We start from the raw sequence: 15,703 nt of genomic DNA on the forward strand, positions 1-15,703 counted from the left end.
TGATGACCATCACCCTTGGGGGCCAATCACAGACTGATCACGCACCCCCTTAAGCCTATTAGAATTTAGGCCACTCAGAATACAATAGCATCATTGATCATGCTGTGGGTTGTGGACTCACCGAAGAGAGAGAGAGAGAGATAGATAGATAGAAAGAATACCTGTTCTTTTCCAGCATTAAATTGGTCAGAACCAGAACCCAGGGACTGGTTCTCAGTCAGCAGCAAATGATTGAGAACTGCTCGGGATGAACCTCGACAGAAACCACTGCATCTCTCTCCAGACCTTCTTTGCAAAGGTACAATCCACCAGGAGGTGAACAACGGCCTCGTCCCCACCACAGCCACCTCGAGGGCAACGTGCCAAGGGGGTGAGACTCCTGGCGTGTTGGAAGGATCTGACAGGGAGGGCCTTTCTCAACACCAGCCAAACTACGTCTTGGTGCTTGTTGGAAAGTTCTGGCGATGAGGCATTCTGCCAAATGACCAGGATTCTGTGCTCTACGGGCTGTTCCCAGGGACACACACCGAGACAAACATCAACTGCAGCTGGAGGATCATCAACTCGGTGAAAGACGCTCTTTGGTCTGCCCGAAACTTGTTGGTCTTCCAGCGCAAAGAGTTGTCCCCGACCGAGTGTTGCAGACTGGCACATTCCAAAGTCCAGGACTACGTGCTGAGGGACGCACTAAAGCTTGGGGCAGCCACTGCAAAGGCGCAATGGGGAAGGGTCGCTGCCTAAGACCTTTCTGCCACAGTGCACCGAGGGGCTGGGAACTGTTTAAATCCCCTCGGGCTGTACAGCTCAAAATGAATGTCTGCAAATGATTGTAATATTCATTTATTGTATTGATGCATTTCGTGATACATGTTGTAAAAGTTGAACCTGATTGTATTTTTGTGATGGTGATTTTGAAATGGTTTGAAATGTTGTTGAAGATATTTTATGAATAAAGTATATTTTTGCAAAAAAAAAGTCAACAGCGAACTCTGTGTAAGCTCAAGAATGGGTATAATGACAACAATAACATAAGAAACCATCCCAAGGTGCTTCATAGGTGCCTCATCAGGAAAAAATAAACATTGCGCCACATGTGGCAATATTAGGGCAGACAGCCAAAAGCTTAGTCAAAGAGTTGGGTTTTAAGGAGCTTCTCAAAGGAAGAAAGAAAGATAGACAGGCAGAGAGGGAGTCCAGGTCCTAGGGCCCAGGCAGCTAAGTCATGGTCATCAATGGTGCAGCAATTAAAATTGGGCATGCTCAAGAGGCCAGAATGGGCAGAGTGCAATGATCAAGGTTGTAATTTAAGAACATAAGAAATAGGGGCAGGAGTAGGCCATTTGGCCCCTTTAGCCTGCTCCGAGGCTGGTCTGAGTGTGGCCATAACGCCACTTTCCTGCCTGTTTTTCCCATAACGCTGGACTCCCTTGTAGATCAAAAATCTACCTTACTTAGCCTTGAATATATTCAATGACCCAGCCTCCAGTGATCTGGAGAATTACAAACAATAACTCCCTGAGAGAAGAAATTCCTCCTCATCTCTGTCTTAAATGGGAGGCCCCTTATGTTTAAACTGTGACTCTTAGTTCCAGATTCCCCCAGACAGGGAAACATCCTCTCAGCATCCACCCTAACAAGTGACCTTAGATTCTTACATGTCTCAATATGAACACCTCTTATTCTTCTAAACTTCAGTCAGTACAGGCCCAACCTGATTGACTATCAGTGAAACAGCTCTTTTCTCCCATTTTCAATTTTTTATATCTGCATAAAGAAAAATGTTTTAAAAATTACAAAAAGAACAATCTTTTTTAATGTTCTGATGATTTTTCTCCAGGGTTGCACACAGCAGTGTCCTGGAGTTTGATCTTCAATTCCCGGGAGACTCCTGGTCAATCCTGGAGGGTTGGCAACCCTAACTGGTGTAATCTTACCAACTGTGCAGTTGTAGCAAGACTTCCCTACTTTTATACTCCATCCTCCTTGCTGGGGGGCAGATTAGAGAGATAGGGAGAAATGAGGCCATGTTCGTGGGATCTTGCTGTGATTAAACCGGCTGCCCATACTCACCGGCAACTAGTGACCATGCCGTAAACTATTGTTGGGCACGAGTGCCTAAGTAATCTGGCTTTCCTTAATCAACCTGCATTTGTCCATGTGAATATTAATTTTGGCTCTAATTATTGTTTCTATTGGTGTAGGAGGGCAGTGCGTCACAAGGATGGATGTGCTGGCCAACCAATGGCAAAAGTGTGGGTGCAAGTCATGTGATGAAACCTCCAGGGATACATTAAATCACTACAAAAACAAAAATACCTGGAAAAACTCAGCAGATCTGGCAGCATCTGCGGAGAGGAGCACAGTTAACGTTTCGAGTCCGTATGACTCTTCAACAGAACTAAGTAAAAATAGATGAGAGGTGAAACACAAGCTGGTTTAAGGGGGGGTAGGATAAGCTGGTTTAAGGGCGGGGGTGGGATAAGCTGGTTTAAGGGGAGCTGGATAGAGGGCCAGTGATAGTGGAGATAACCAAAAGATGTCACAGACAAAAGGACAAAGAGGTGTTGAAGGTGGTGATATTATCTAAGGAATGTGCTTGGCAGCCCTAGGATTAGGCTGTGCTTGTGAGATCTTGCTGTGCTTAAGCTGGCTACCCATACTTACCGCCAACTAGTGACCGCATTGCAAAATATCATTGGCCACGCATGTCCAAATAGTTTTCCCCACCATGCAGCCACTGTGTGGCATGTTCAGGGTATTTGAAGGCCCATTCCAATTGAGGAAGAGGTGAGAGGGGGCAATAACAGGCCACAGTGAACCCAACAGGAATGGATGACGTCATTTGATAGTTGGGCAACGAGGTCACCCAGAACTTGGCTGTGACGTCATCCTCCGTGACGTCACAAAGGGAAGCGATGCTCGTCTATCGCGAGAGGCGGAAAAGTCAAGATGGCGCCGATTGGGTTGAAGGCAGTCGTCGGGGAAAGTAAGTCCATTTTCGCTGGCGTTCGTCCTCCCTTTCCCACCCCACCCCCCCGCCCAACCCGGATCAGAGCGAGCTCGAAATATTTTCCTTCCGGCTCCGGAGAACGTGCGAACGATAATAACACGTTTAAGATCAAATTGACAGCTATCCTTCCGACTGCTCCCTGCCGCCGCCGCCCGGGCCGATGGGGATGGGGTGGGGAGGTGGCGAGGCCCCGCCCGCGCGCTCCTTCTCGTCGCCGATTGGTTCGCCCTCCTGTCACACCCTCTGCTCTCCTTTCCTGATTGGCTGCTGGGGCTGTCGATCAAACCGGGCTTCCTGTGACACGACCTGTTGCTGAGGGTTGGGACTGGTTGAAGTAGGGAGCTTTAAAAAATAAACTGTGGGGTGTGGTGCTTGGAGCTGGAATTCTGTTATTTGCAAGTTATTTATTTATATACATAACATATAAATAAATACAAACAGGGATTGAGGCTTAATAGCTTTTTTTTTAAAGTTCTTTTTTAAAAAAGAGGAAGGTGTTGGAGCTGCTGTCCAGTGTGGTTCCTGCTAAAGTTATTTAATTGTTTATCTGTCAAGAGCTGTTGTGTTAATGTCACTCAGGAAGTTTCCTGCCTGGCAGAACTTGTGAAATGCAGCTTTTATATTTTAGTTTTAGTAACATTCTGATTCTCAAGAGGGCGAGGAGGTGTTAGCCTTTTTGGGGGGAGCAGGGTGGAAAGAATAAGATGTCCTCCTGATGTAAATTTAGTGAAGAATAACACCCAGAATATGCGTGGCTCTGGTTTTTCCAAGCTGTTACCCAGCTCACAGATCAAAAGATTCTTGTTTTTTTTTGTGTGTGTGGGGGTTGGCTTTTTTGGTACAGTGTAGTTGTTTCTAACTGGTAATGGAAGTTTGGTAATAGCATTCAGTGCACAAAATGTGTAATGTTTTCACATGGAGTCTTTTGAAATGGTTTCCTGTATTCTGTATTGGTGAAACTTTTGTGCTGTGTACGGTTAAAGTTAGAATTTTACTTTAAGGCTTGAATTATCCTTATGTCCCATTTTGCTGTAAAGGCATTATTACTGTCATTTTGAATCAGTTTATGACATGCCACCAGATCTGTTTTTTCATATCTTTTTGAGGTATTTGCAGTGAAAGAACTTAATATTCCCCTGGCATTTGTATTTAGTTTCTAAATTGACTCTGCCTTAATTTTTTCTTAAAATTGGCTCAACTCCACAAGCTGGAAATTAGCATGGTTTCATACAAGTTCATTTCAGAGTAGAATCTAGAACAAAAGTCCTGTAACTCCCTTCCTAATAGCACTGTGGGTGTACCTACACCACATGGTCCGCAGCGGTTCAAGAATGCAGCTCGTCACCACCTTCTCAAGGGCATCTAGGGATGGGTAATAAATGCTGGCCCAGCCAGTGAATGAATAAAAAAAAAATGCAAAGCTAGTTAAATGAGTTTAGAAGAATGAACCAGTGTGTTCTTAGAATGTACATGTTGTGCACATGAAAATGTATGTGCCTTCCACTATGGGAATTGTGAATTTCTTTTAGCAATTATCCCCTGCAGTCTGGAACTCCCTCGCCCAGGATCTTTATTGCCATCAACCTCATTTTCCTGCCTTCTAAAGTATCCTTAAGATCCTGTTCTTTGTACATGCTTTGTCTTCTTCCCTTCTCTCTTTTTTCCTTTCTGCTTGCCCTGCACTCTTTGTCCACCATTTTGTGCCGTACTCTGAGATGTGTTCTCCATACATGAATTCCAGGTAGGAGTCACAGCACCAGTGCCACAATCAGCTCTGTATTCCGGCAAGGAGGGAAATGTTTTTAAACAATCAAGTTGGAGATGTGGTTAACAAGAGTTGGCCAAAGAATTGTAATTTGCTTCTCTCTTTAACAGCACTGTGAATAAAGTGACTAGTTCAAACAAGATGCATTGGCCTTTCCTTCATATTATTCAAAGCACTCTTGAAGTGAAAGTGGCAGGAGAATTCCATGTTTGGTCTTGAATGCACTAAAGTGAAGAAATATACAATATCCGAGGGAGGTCGCCCTGCACCACTTGATCATATGTGGAATATGTTAAACAAGTGCTCAGACAGTTAAAGATCTCTTGTGGAATATTATAAATTTATTCCAGATTCCACTTTAATATTTTTAAGGAATCAGAAAGCCCTCCTGACGCTCCCAAAAAATCAAAACTTTGCAGGTCAGAGATTGGAGCTTGTAGAGTTAAATACCTGTAGAGTTGCCACCTGGCAGTTAGGGCATGATTCACAGCTACAGGCAGCCACAATGTAATGGGACCTTTCCATCGGAACTTAGTGCTTTGCCATTGTTGTCCTTGGGTGGATAGTGCGTTATAATTGCAGCCTCCAACACTCGGCAGGTTCAGTGAAACTAACTGGGCCAGCTCATTTGTTTAATTTCCACTTTGCATGCTATGATACCAAGAGACTTATTTAGCAATAAAGTTTCTGAAGCTTTAGTATTTTAATTAATATGGATCGTAATGCACTAAATCAAAAACCTGCAATGCAATTTTGGTAAATTTTAAGCACTTTACCTATGCACACCCTTTCTTTCAGTTATGCCAGTTTTCTCTTTCCCCTATTTTTATGTAATGCATAATTGTGCTGTTTTTGTTAAGTTTAAAATTTTTGATCAGCTAACTGTAGAGATTCACAAAGGGCATCAAATAACACTTTTTGGAAGATATGGACATCAGTATCTAAATTATTATCAGACTTTGCAATGTAAATTAGCAACCCAATTGATTCCAGCATCACAGCCTATTGGATGTTAGACAGAAAAACACTTTAGGAGCAGTTCAGTCCACACCGCTTTCAATACTTTGAGTTGTTCCTGATCTAATTCCACTCAAGTTCTTCAGTTCCTTTGGCAGCTGTGGAGAAATTGTTTGTTAATGGTGGCTGCAGTTAGTCCAGGAATGGTGGCCAAAGCCAAAAGGGGCTTTGAGAACTTGGTTACCAGGGAGTAACTCTCAGGTATCAGCTGAGTATTCTGAATCTTTTCTAGTATCATGAAGTCCTTCCTGTAATATAACCAAAAGTGAACACATTGCTCCAATGGGGGAAAGCCAATACTCTGTATAGGTTCAGTGCCATGTTCTGTGATTCGTCTGATGTATTCCATGAGCTGAACAACTTTTTCCTGTTTGTCTTATTTGTCAATATTCATGGTTTTGAAACTCTGTTCACCAATACTTTGAAACATTTTTCCCTGTGCTTTATCCCTTTTAGATGAACAGTTCTGTTTATTTTTCATCACTAGTGTGCACTTGTCAACACTGAATTTTATTTGTCATTTCACAGCCCAACTTCCCACTCTATCTAGATTTCCCTATATTTCATCAATGTGCTCCTGATTATGTAGAGCCCTTTACCCCTCAATTTTCATTGAACTGTTTTGTGCTAACTCAACTCCAAAGTCATTGGTAAATAGCTTGAACAGCAAAGGCCCTTGCACTAACCCTTCAGTCTCATCACTAAACACTTTCTACCAGTTCAGTGTAGCTGAGTGAACAGCTAATGTCTGCTCCTTTGCAACCAGTTACAAGTGCATTTTGTTTACTGCCCAGCTAATGTCTGCTTTTCTACCTAATAACCAACCTGCTGTGCTGTACTATTTCAAAAGCCCTGCCTAAGCCAAGATAAATGGTAACAATAGAGATCCTTTTATCCTTATGCACTGGTACCTACGGTAATTTGAGCCAGTTTGTCAAATACACTTTCTTCCACAACCACTCATCAAATCTATTCTGTTTTCCCCGATAACCAAATATGACTAGCTGTTTTGAAATACCCTTCTTTGGGATAGCATCTAACATTTTACACATGAAAAGTTGTCCACATTGTAATAGCGAATACACTTGTAATGTACTCTATTGGCTGCAAAGTGCTTTGGGACACCCTAGGGTCGTGAAAAGCACAATAAAAATGCAAGTTATTTTTTTAAAGCAAGTTTGTCATGCCCATTTATCTTGTGTGGAAGATGTTGCCATAGTAATAACATCAGAACACTTGTGTTTCAGGGACTTGGTTTACTCTCTTTCACTTGCAGTGCTAAGAAATGTAGAAACAGAAAACTGATTTTGTGACAAGATTTTAACTTAATACAAGGTATCCTCTCAGCCTTCAGTAACTCGTGGCACAGGGACACTAGAGAAGAGGAGATAATTTCTCATGGTCAGAGGGAAGGAAAAAGGATCATGAAAAAACAGCCCTAGCAGAGTAACAGGAGATGTTATAGTCCTGGGAATCAAATAAGGGGTATCACAATTGCATAGCAGTTAGCAACATCAAAGAATTAGTGATTCCCATGCTTCAACAAATGACCAAAGCTGGCATTTTAGTGTCTTTACCATATTTGTATTGTGATGTATTATAGGAAAAAATCCTCTTAAACTGATGTACTTTAATGTTGTGTTTGGCTGTTGTGTACTACTCAATTTCTCACCATTTTAAAAATTCACTCATGGGATGTGGGCATCGCTGGCTAGGCCAGCATTTATTGCCCCATCCCTAATTGTCCTTGAGTAGGTGGTGGTGAGCTGCCTTCTTGAACCACTGCAGTCCATGTTACAATCCAGATTACTCCCATTGTTGCTACCAGTACCAATGACAGACCTATCACTGCCAATATTTCACACTTAATGCTCCAGATAGCCTTACTAATTTTCAAGTGGATTTTTAGTGAACATTTCGCCATCATTACTCAGATCTCAGTGACAGGATTGATGTAAACTGTAGGAGAGTGAAAAAGGATATTTTCAGGAAGTTGGAGAGATGGTTTCACGATAATCTTGTCACAAAAATCTGTTTCCTGTTTCTTCACTTCTGGGCATTGTGAGTGACAAGCTAGTAAATGAAGTCCCTGAAACATGTTCTTGAGATGCTTATGATTCTATAAACATTCCAGTGCCATTCACCTGTGCAAGATAAATGGCTATGTTAGTTCTATCCAACAGTGCTGTCTACATACTTGTCAATTATCAAATGAGTCAAGCAATTGGGTAATGTTTTGCATTTTTCCCTTATTACTTTGCAATGAATGTGCTAGCAGAGAAGAAATATGAAACTGATTTTTGTGTAAATAACTTTGTTCTACCTCCTTTTTAAATTGTTTTTGGGTTTTTTTCCTTTTAAGGTTCATGCCATCCCATAATCGATATTTAATATGAGAATCCATTCACAATGAATGTCACTTAAACTTCACTGAAGTATATCATCTTTTGAAATTTCCCCACTAGGCCCAATTAAATTGAGAAATGCCGTCAATATAATAGTTTTTGTCCTTTCCTGCTCGTGTTCCCCGAGAATCAAAGGCGAATAAAATAGTGTTTATGTAGCTGACTGTTACAGGTCTGTTACTGATTTTAGAAGGAGTTTGAAGTGATGAATTAAGAGAATGCACAATATCAAAGCATATTGACTTGTGTGATTCTTTTCCTTCTCCAATATTTTTGTGCTGTCTGGATTTGTTTTGATGTGTTTATAAATATTTGATTTTGGCAGAAAGCTGAGGGAGGTAGCATTATATCTCAAAAGCCAGGCCAGCCCACATTTCATCAGAGTTAACATCTCCTGGTCAAAACAGACAATAGGTGTTACTGCTGGTCAGTATGGTGTGCAACCATTTTTGACCATGGTGTCTTGATTCTGGTTTTGGAGAGGTATCGCAGGATGCACATGTGCTGCTTGCTCCAGTTCAGCTGTCTGAGCCAAAAAACAGTGAGAAAGAATACCTCATGGAATTCGTCTCTTGTGTAAACCTTTTCATCCAAAGTGACTGAAGAGAACTGTGAAGTTTTTGAGAGTTCTATTGTTTTTAAAACTGGCCAAGCTGAAGTTTTATAGTGTGACCAAATCTACTATTTTGCTGTTCTTGATAACCAAATATATGAATTGGTAATTTCTAATCTGGCAGTCTGATGTTTGGCAGTCCAAGTGATCAAAGCTGGTGGGTGTTACAGATGCTTTCCAGTTCAAACCTTAGTGGTAAAAATGATTTATTATGCTCTCCTACTCTAAATACCTTGTGCACCAGTTTTGGTTCATGGGAAATGTGTATTTGCCTACAAACTTACAGTGAGCACAAGTTGAGAGAGCCCAAATCATAATACTCTGTTCTGTAGAGGAAGTTCTGCTCTTCATCTGTGCCTAATCTTACCTGAAATGTTTCACTCCTCCGTCTGAAGACTACAGTTTAAAACAGTGTAAACTGTTGACAGGTGGATCGAGGGGTAAATGGGGCAGTTCTAGAAGTTGAGCAGAGGTGATGATCAGCTTTTCTACGTGGCAGCAAGAGAATAACATTTGTTACGATTAGACTGGTCTTTGTTTCATGGGGAGTTTTAATACTCCTTACACTTGTGGGTAGCTTTATTTTCCAATTTAATGAGTTTTCCCATAAGCATTGTGTGTTTGTAAGGAGTGATCGATTCATGGAGAAATGGTCACTTCAAGTGGTTGAGTTTAGGGACACCTGTGTTTGGATCACAAAGAAGGGTAAGCTTAAAGCACTCTGAGCAGCTTCAAGTGGCAAAATACTTTTGAGGAAAAAGTACTACCAGTTCTGAAGATGAGTCACATTGGATTTAAACGTTAACTCTGTTACTCTCTCCGCCGATGCTGCCAGACCTGCAGAGTATTTCCAGCACATCATTTTTATTTCACATTTGCAGCATTTGCAGTCCTTTGCTTTTATTTTTGAGGATTACTGTGCTTTAATTGATATTTTTGCCGGGAGGTGTGCTTTTTTAAGAAAAAAAATAACACACTCTTACCTTGCCCAGACCGGCATTCTTGAATGTGGATGATCTGCATTGTGTGAATTCCTGTCACCCGTTTGTCTCTCCCTATGTCCTCAGGAGCATAACCATGACGGATACGAGGTTTAATATTGTCGAGGTTGGAGTCGGGTTATTTTTTTTATTTTTGGGTTATGTAAGCTAACGTGATTTCTTTTCATATTAATGTGAAAATGGAAGAATATTAGTTTTTAAGTATTTTCAGATTTATAGTGTTGCTGCTAATCAGCACCAACAGTTCTTCACTTGGTTAAGATTTCTTTTTGCTTCCGTTTTTATGGTAGTCCTTTCAAACAGTCTTGCAGTATCTAGAATCTGGGTAAGGAATTTTATTTTTTGGTCTGTAAAAAAAAAAAACTGGGTATCCTACAGTTTTACCAGAATAACTTTATTTCTGTGCAGTAGCACTAAAACTACTGGTTGTAGTTTGCATAATAAAATAAAGTGTATGTGACTGCACTAAATCAGAAGGACCCTTCATCTAACCTCAATTAACTGGTCTTAAGTTTGACAAAAGCCGAGTGGCTGCACATAGTGTCGATACTGCTGGTAGGGAGCAGTTGCAAGACAGCCCTAATGTCTGAAGATTTACTTGGTAACTAGATGAAAACTATAAAACTTACTTTTGGGCTGCTCTTTGCGTTCTCCAGTATGGCCAGCACATTCATAATGGTTACTCAGCCATTGCTTTTTATTGTTTTCCACACCCACCCAGCCCATTGGAGTTTAGAACATAAGAAATAGGAACAGGAGTAGACCATTCGGCCCTGCGAGCCTGCTCCACACTTTCAATAAGACCGTGGCTGATGATCTTGTTTCGATTTCCACATTCCCATCTAACTCCGATAACCTCTGATTCCCTTGCGTAACAAGAATCTATCTACCTCTGCCTTAAAAATATTCAATGACCCCCACCTCCACCACCTTCTGAGGCAGAGAATTCCAAAGCCGCACAACTCTCTGAGAGAAAAAAATTTCTCCTCACCTTTGTCCTAAAAGGGCGACCCTTAATTTTAAATGGTGCCCCCTAGTTCTGGACTCAACCACAAGAGGAAACATCCTTTCGACACCCACCTTGCGAAAGCCGTTCAGGATCTTGTATACTTCAATCAAATCACTCCTCACTCTTCTAAACTCCAAATCCAGTCTGTCCAACCTTTCCTCATAAGACAGCCCACTCATTCCAGGCATCAATCTAGTAAGCCTCCTTTGAACCACCTCCAATGCATTTACATCCTTCCTTAAATAAGGAGACCAAAACTGCACACAGTATTCGAGGTGCAGGCTCACCAATGCCCTGTATAACTGAAGCATAACGTCCTTACTTTTATGTTCAATCCCTCCCATAATAAAATATAGCATCCCATTAGCCACCTTAATTACTTGCTGTACCTGCATAGTAACTTTTTGTGACTCACTACACCTAGATCCCTCTGCACCTCAGAATTATGCAGCCATTCTCCATTTAAGTAACACTCTGCTGTTTTGTTCTTCCTGCCAAAGTGAACAACTTCATATTTTCCCACATTAAACTCCATTTGCCAGATCTTTGCTCACTCGCTCAAAGTATCTGTATCCATCTGCAGCCTCCTCATGTCCTCTTCACAACATACTTTCCTACCTATCTTTGTGTCATCTGCAAATTTAGCTACCATATCTTCACTCGCCTCAACTAAGTCATTGATGTAAATCGTAATAAGTTGATGTCCCAGTACAAACCCCTGTGGGATTCCACTCATCACATCCTGCCAATCAGAAAAAGACCCATTTATGCATACTCTCTGCTTCCTGTCAGCCAGCCAATCTTTTATCCATGCTAATATGTTATCCACTACACCATGCGCTTTTATTTTCTGTAATAATCTTTGATGTGGCACCTTATCAAATGCCTTCTGGAAACCCAAGTACAGTATGTCTACAGGCTCCCCTTTATCCACTGTACATGTTACTCCTTCAAAGAACCCCAATAAATTGGTTAAATATGATTTTCCTTTCATAAAACCATGCTGATTCTTCCCTATTGCCTTGAGCTCTTCTAAATGCCCAGCTATAACCTCCTTAATGATCGATTCTAATAACTTCCCATGACAGACGTCAAGCTAACTGGCCTATAGTTTCCTGTTTGCTGCCTCCCTCCCTCCTTGTATTTGTATTGTGAGTTATGTTTGCTACTTTCCAATCTGATGGAACCTTTCCAGAATCTAGCAAATTTTGGAAAATTAACATCAGCGCATCAACTACCTCATTAGCCACCTCCTTAAAGACCCAGATGGAGTCTGTTGGGACCCGGAGACTTGCCAGCCTGCAGCTCCCATCAATTTGCTCAGTACCATTTCCCTAATGTTTTCAATTTCACCAAGTTCCTTTCTCCCGTTCACCTCCTGATTTGCAGCAATTACTGAAATGTTTTTTATATCCTCTATAGTGAACACAGAAGCAAAATATTTGTTCATTTCTTCTGCCATTTCCTTATTATTTACTATTAACTCTCCACTGTCACTCTCTAGAGGACCAACATTACTTATTCTTTTCCTTTTTAAGTACCTGTAAAAATGGATAGCAAGAGTTTATTCATTTCTAGCTAACTAGTTTGCAAAATAAGATTGGGGTCTGTCATAAGGGATACTGGGTGTCCCAGGAATAGCCCAAGAGTAGCTTTGTGGGACACCCCTGTATTTAGGAATCCCATTGCCACAGCAGCAGAAGCCCCCTCCCATTTCATCTGCATGCCTTCCACAGACCTGCAAACCCAGTGCTGCCTCCAGCATAGAAGCCCCAGAAATAGAAATGTAAAGGAGGTATCATATGCAATCTCTATTCTCCTGGTGATCTCCAGGATGGGTGATTTTGGGGTTGGGATGAAGGTTCAGGGACGTCTGTAGATTGATCACAGGTGAAGCCAGGGTTATGTTTTGCTGTGATGATTCATGACTGCCACTCTAACACATTTCATCTGGGCGTGCAAATGAATGGTAACCGAATAGTTGATTTTATCTTGTTATTCCATATACACCATCCTGTTGTTTGAAAGAACTGGATTCTGCCATAAGGGTCACTGTTGTGGATGGCTATAATTCAAAGTCAAGAATCGTTTTGCTGCTAAGCAGGAGCATTGAATAGGTCTGGTACAATTTCTTGTAACTTCTATTAAAGTCAGTGTTCTGCAGGTACAGGTGGTCTAATTCCTCCTCACACTCCAGTCATAACTTAAACGTGATGAAGAATAAAGTATAAAGGGAATGAGTGAAATTATAGTTCAGCCTTTTTCAATAAATGTGTTGACCAGATTGTAGTGGGCTGCTTCTGTACCCAGTATGCCATTGTTTCTGTTATCCTGCCTATTCTTTCAGTTGAATTGCTGTTCATCCGATTAAATGTAGGTAGGATACAAGAAGAGCTGCCACCCAAGCTCCCCATTAGAAATAACCAGCTTCAGAAATCACTTACTTGTTCAAGGAACCACTGTTATTGCTTGTGCTTCAGTTGAGTCTGTTATAACATAGAATTGCAGTGAATCTAATGTGGTTTGCAGCTACTTTTCTGTTTACTTGGTTTGTGTTGGTAATTTTATTAAGGACACTGGCTTAAGGATATTGCAGAGCCCAATTAGCTCCCTTGATATAACTGAAGTTTCTTAATGACTCTGGACTGATAATGAACTCAGCTTCTTTTTCACTGAACTTGTTTGAACCATGTTGTTACCACACCACCGTCCCCTCACCCGTAACCTTGGATTCCTCCACCTGTCATCACACTTTTTATTCCTGTTGTGGACTTTGTGTTTTACGTTCTGCATGGTGAGATTTTACATTAACCCTTTGCATGTTACATTTAATTAGATATTTATTTTGGGTACCTCGCTAATGTTAGACTATGTGGTTTTCAAATAATGTGGCAAATTTGATATTGCATTCAGTGACATGTTGTCACTTGACCATGTTAGATTAAATTTTGACTCCTTTGGTTTTTTTTATATTCCCCTGAGAAAGTGGATTCTTGCTGGAATACAGTTCTTGGACATTGGCTGGCCAGCCTTTAGTACTTTGCCCAAACAGTCCGCCTTCATTGTGAACTCGGATGGTGGGCGTCAGTGTGATACTTGACCGTCGAGGACATTATAACTAGACCTAATCCTCCTGGTCTCACCTGACGAGCACACTTGCACTTTTGCAAAAGTGATCACTGAGCGGCAGCCAAAAATGGGAAGGGTAGGAGCAAAGGAGGAAATAAAATCTGCCAAAGTATGCTGTGACCAGTTATAACTGCCCAAGTGCTGTGCGGCTGAGATCCACTAATGCTGCTGTGCGATTTAAACCCGGGACCCTCTTTTGTGCACCTTCGAGCTATTTAGAGGCGCTATAATTGGCTGATGCTTTGGGAAAAATAAACAAGTTCACAGAGTCATAGAGTTTTATAGCACGGAAAGAGGCCATTTGGTTCATCATGTCCACGCCAGCCATCAAGCCCCTATCTACTCTAATCCCATTTTTCCAGCACTTGGCCCGTAACCATGTATGCTGTGGCATTTCAAGTGTTCATCTAAATACTTCCTAAATGTTGAGGGTTCCCGCCTCTACCATCCTTTCAGGCAGAAAGTTCCAGATAGCCCCCACCCTCTGGGTGAAAAAAAAAAATTCCTCAAATGCCCTCGAAACCTCCTGCCCCTTACCTTAATTCTATGCCCACTGGTTATTGACCTCTCCACTAAGGGGAAAAACAATCGGATCTAGGTGTTTGAAATGTGTTTGGGAATGTTGATGCAAAAGAAGTAGGATAGTAGTCCATATTCTAATGTGTACAGTTTATTTAGGGCTGTTAATGACATCCAGCACCTTACAGTATGCAGAAGCCTCAACTCGACTGAGAAGTCAAGGGGCAAACTGCTAATTTAAAGCAGTATAGCCTAAGTGACAAGAGCTGTGTGCTTCCACCGGTCTGCACAGTTAATGTCTTTGTGTATTGTAGCCTCTTGGACTTTGGCCCATGACACAGGAAAGTCCAAGAGTAAAAATGTGTCTGCATCAGCAGGTCCTTAAGTGGCTACATGCACATAACTGGGTGTGCATTACTCAAGTTTTTTGCAGGACGAATGCTGTTTTGGCAAGTGTGAGGCTATACCACAGGCGTTAACTGAAATAGAGAGGATATGCAACAGACTAGAATTTGAAGAGAGGCGGAGACTTGGGACTGGAGGTGGTTGCAAAGGTAGCGAGGAGCGGAGTGGCGGTTAGCGGGGAGCGGAGTGGCGGTTAGCGGGGAGCGGAGTGGCGGTTAGCGGGGAGCGGAGTGGCGGTTAGCGGGGAGCGGAGTGGCGGTTAGCGGGGAGCGGGGTGGCGGGGAGCGGGGTGGCGGAGAGTGGAGTGGCGGTTAGCGGGGAGCGGGGTGGAGGTTGGCGAGGAGCAGAGTGGTAGATACTGACATTTTGTGCAGGAGAGGCTGCAGGTGGAGAATTCTGAATATTGGAGTTTAGCTGCAGATTGGGAGGCAATGGAGAATGGATTTCAATTCCTTGTAAAACCTGGATTATGTCACTCCATGGAAATACCCCTGTTGAATTCCAAAGCAGTTTTCTCTCCATTTTGATGAGGCTTTTGTTTTTATGTTGGCAATAAAGTAGCCTAACGTAAAATGGCACAGCATGCTGACTAAAGGCGGTAACTAAACCAGAGTGGGCAACTTTTTGAATTCCTGATCCTCTCCACCCCCCCCCCCCCCCCCCACCCCCTTCTGAATATGTTGATTCCTGGTGAGATAAAAATCCCCAGGAATCTCTACCTGCTCATAGCCCACATACGATGAATGAGGGGCTGAGCTAATGAGTTTAAGTAGGCCAAGGCTGTCCAACCCATGAAACCCAAGCCACTCTGGCCTTTTATTTCTTCCCAG

At 42.1% G+C, this 15,703-nt stretch overlaps 1 protein-coding gene across 1 annotated transcript in view; it reads left to right on the plus strand.

The window, feature by feature from the left end:
• The first annotated feature begins 2,905 nt into the window (after positions 1–2,905).
• stxbp2 (syntaxin binding protein 2) overlaps positions 2,906–15,703 on the plus strand; it is a 51,571-nt gene continuing 38,773 nt past the window's right edge. Inside the window, exon 1 of the mRNA XM_078531438.1 lies at positions 2,906–2,986. Within this exon, the coding sequence (XP_078387564.1) occupies positions 2,950–2,986 (37 nt within the window). The 5' untranslated portion in view covers positions 2,906–2,949. The remainder of the gene's footprint in view (positions 2,987–15,703) is intronic.

Source organism: Cetorhinus maximus, chromosome 28 (genome assembly GCF_964194155.1).
Source record: "Cetorhinus maximus chromosome 28, sCetMax3.hap1.1, whole genome shotgun sequence".
Lineage (NCBI taxonomy): Eukaryota > Metazoa > Chordata > Chondrichthyes > Lamniformes > Cetorhinidae > Cetorhinus > Cetorhinus maximus.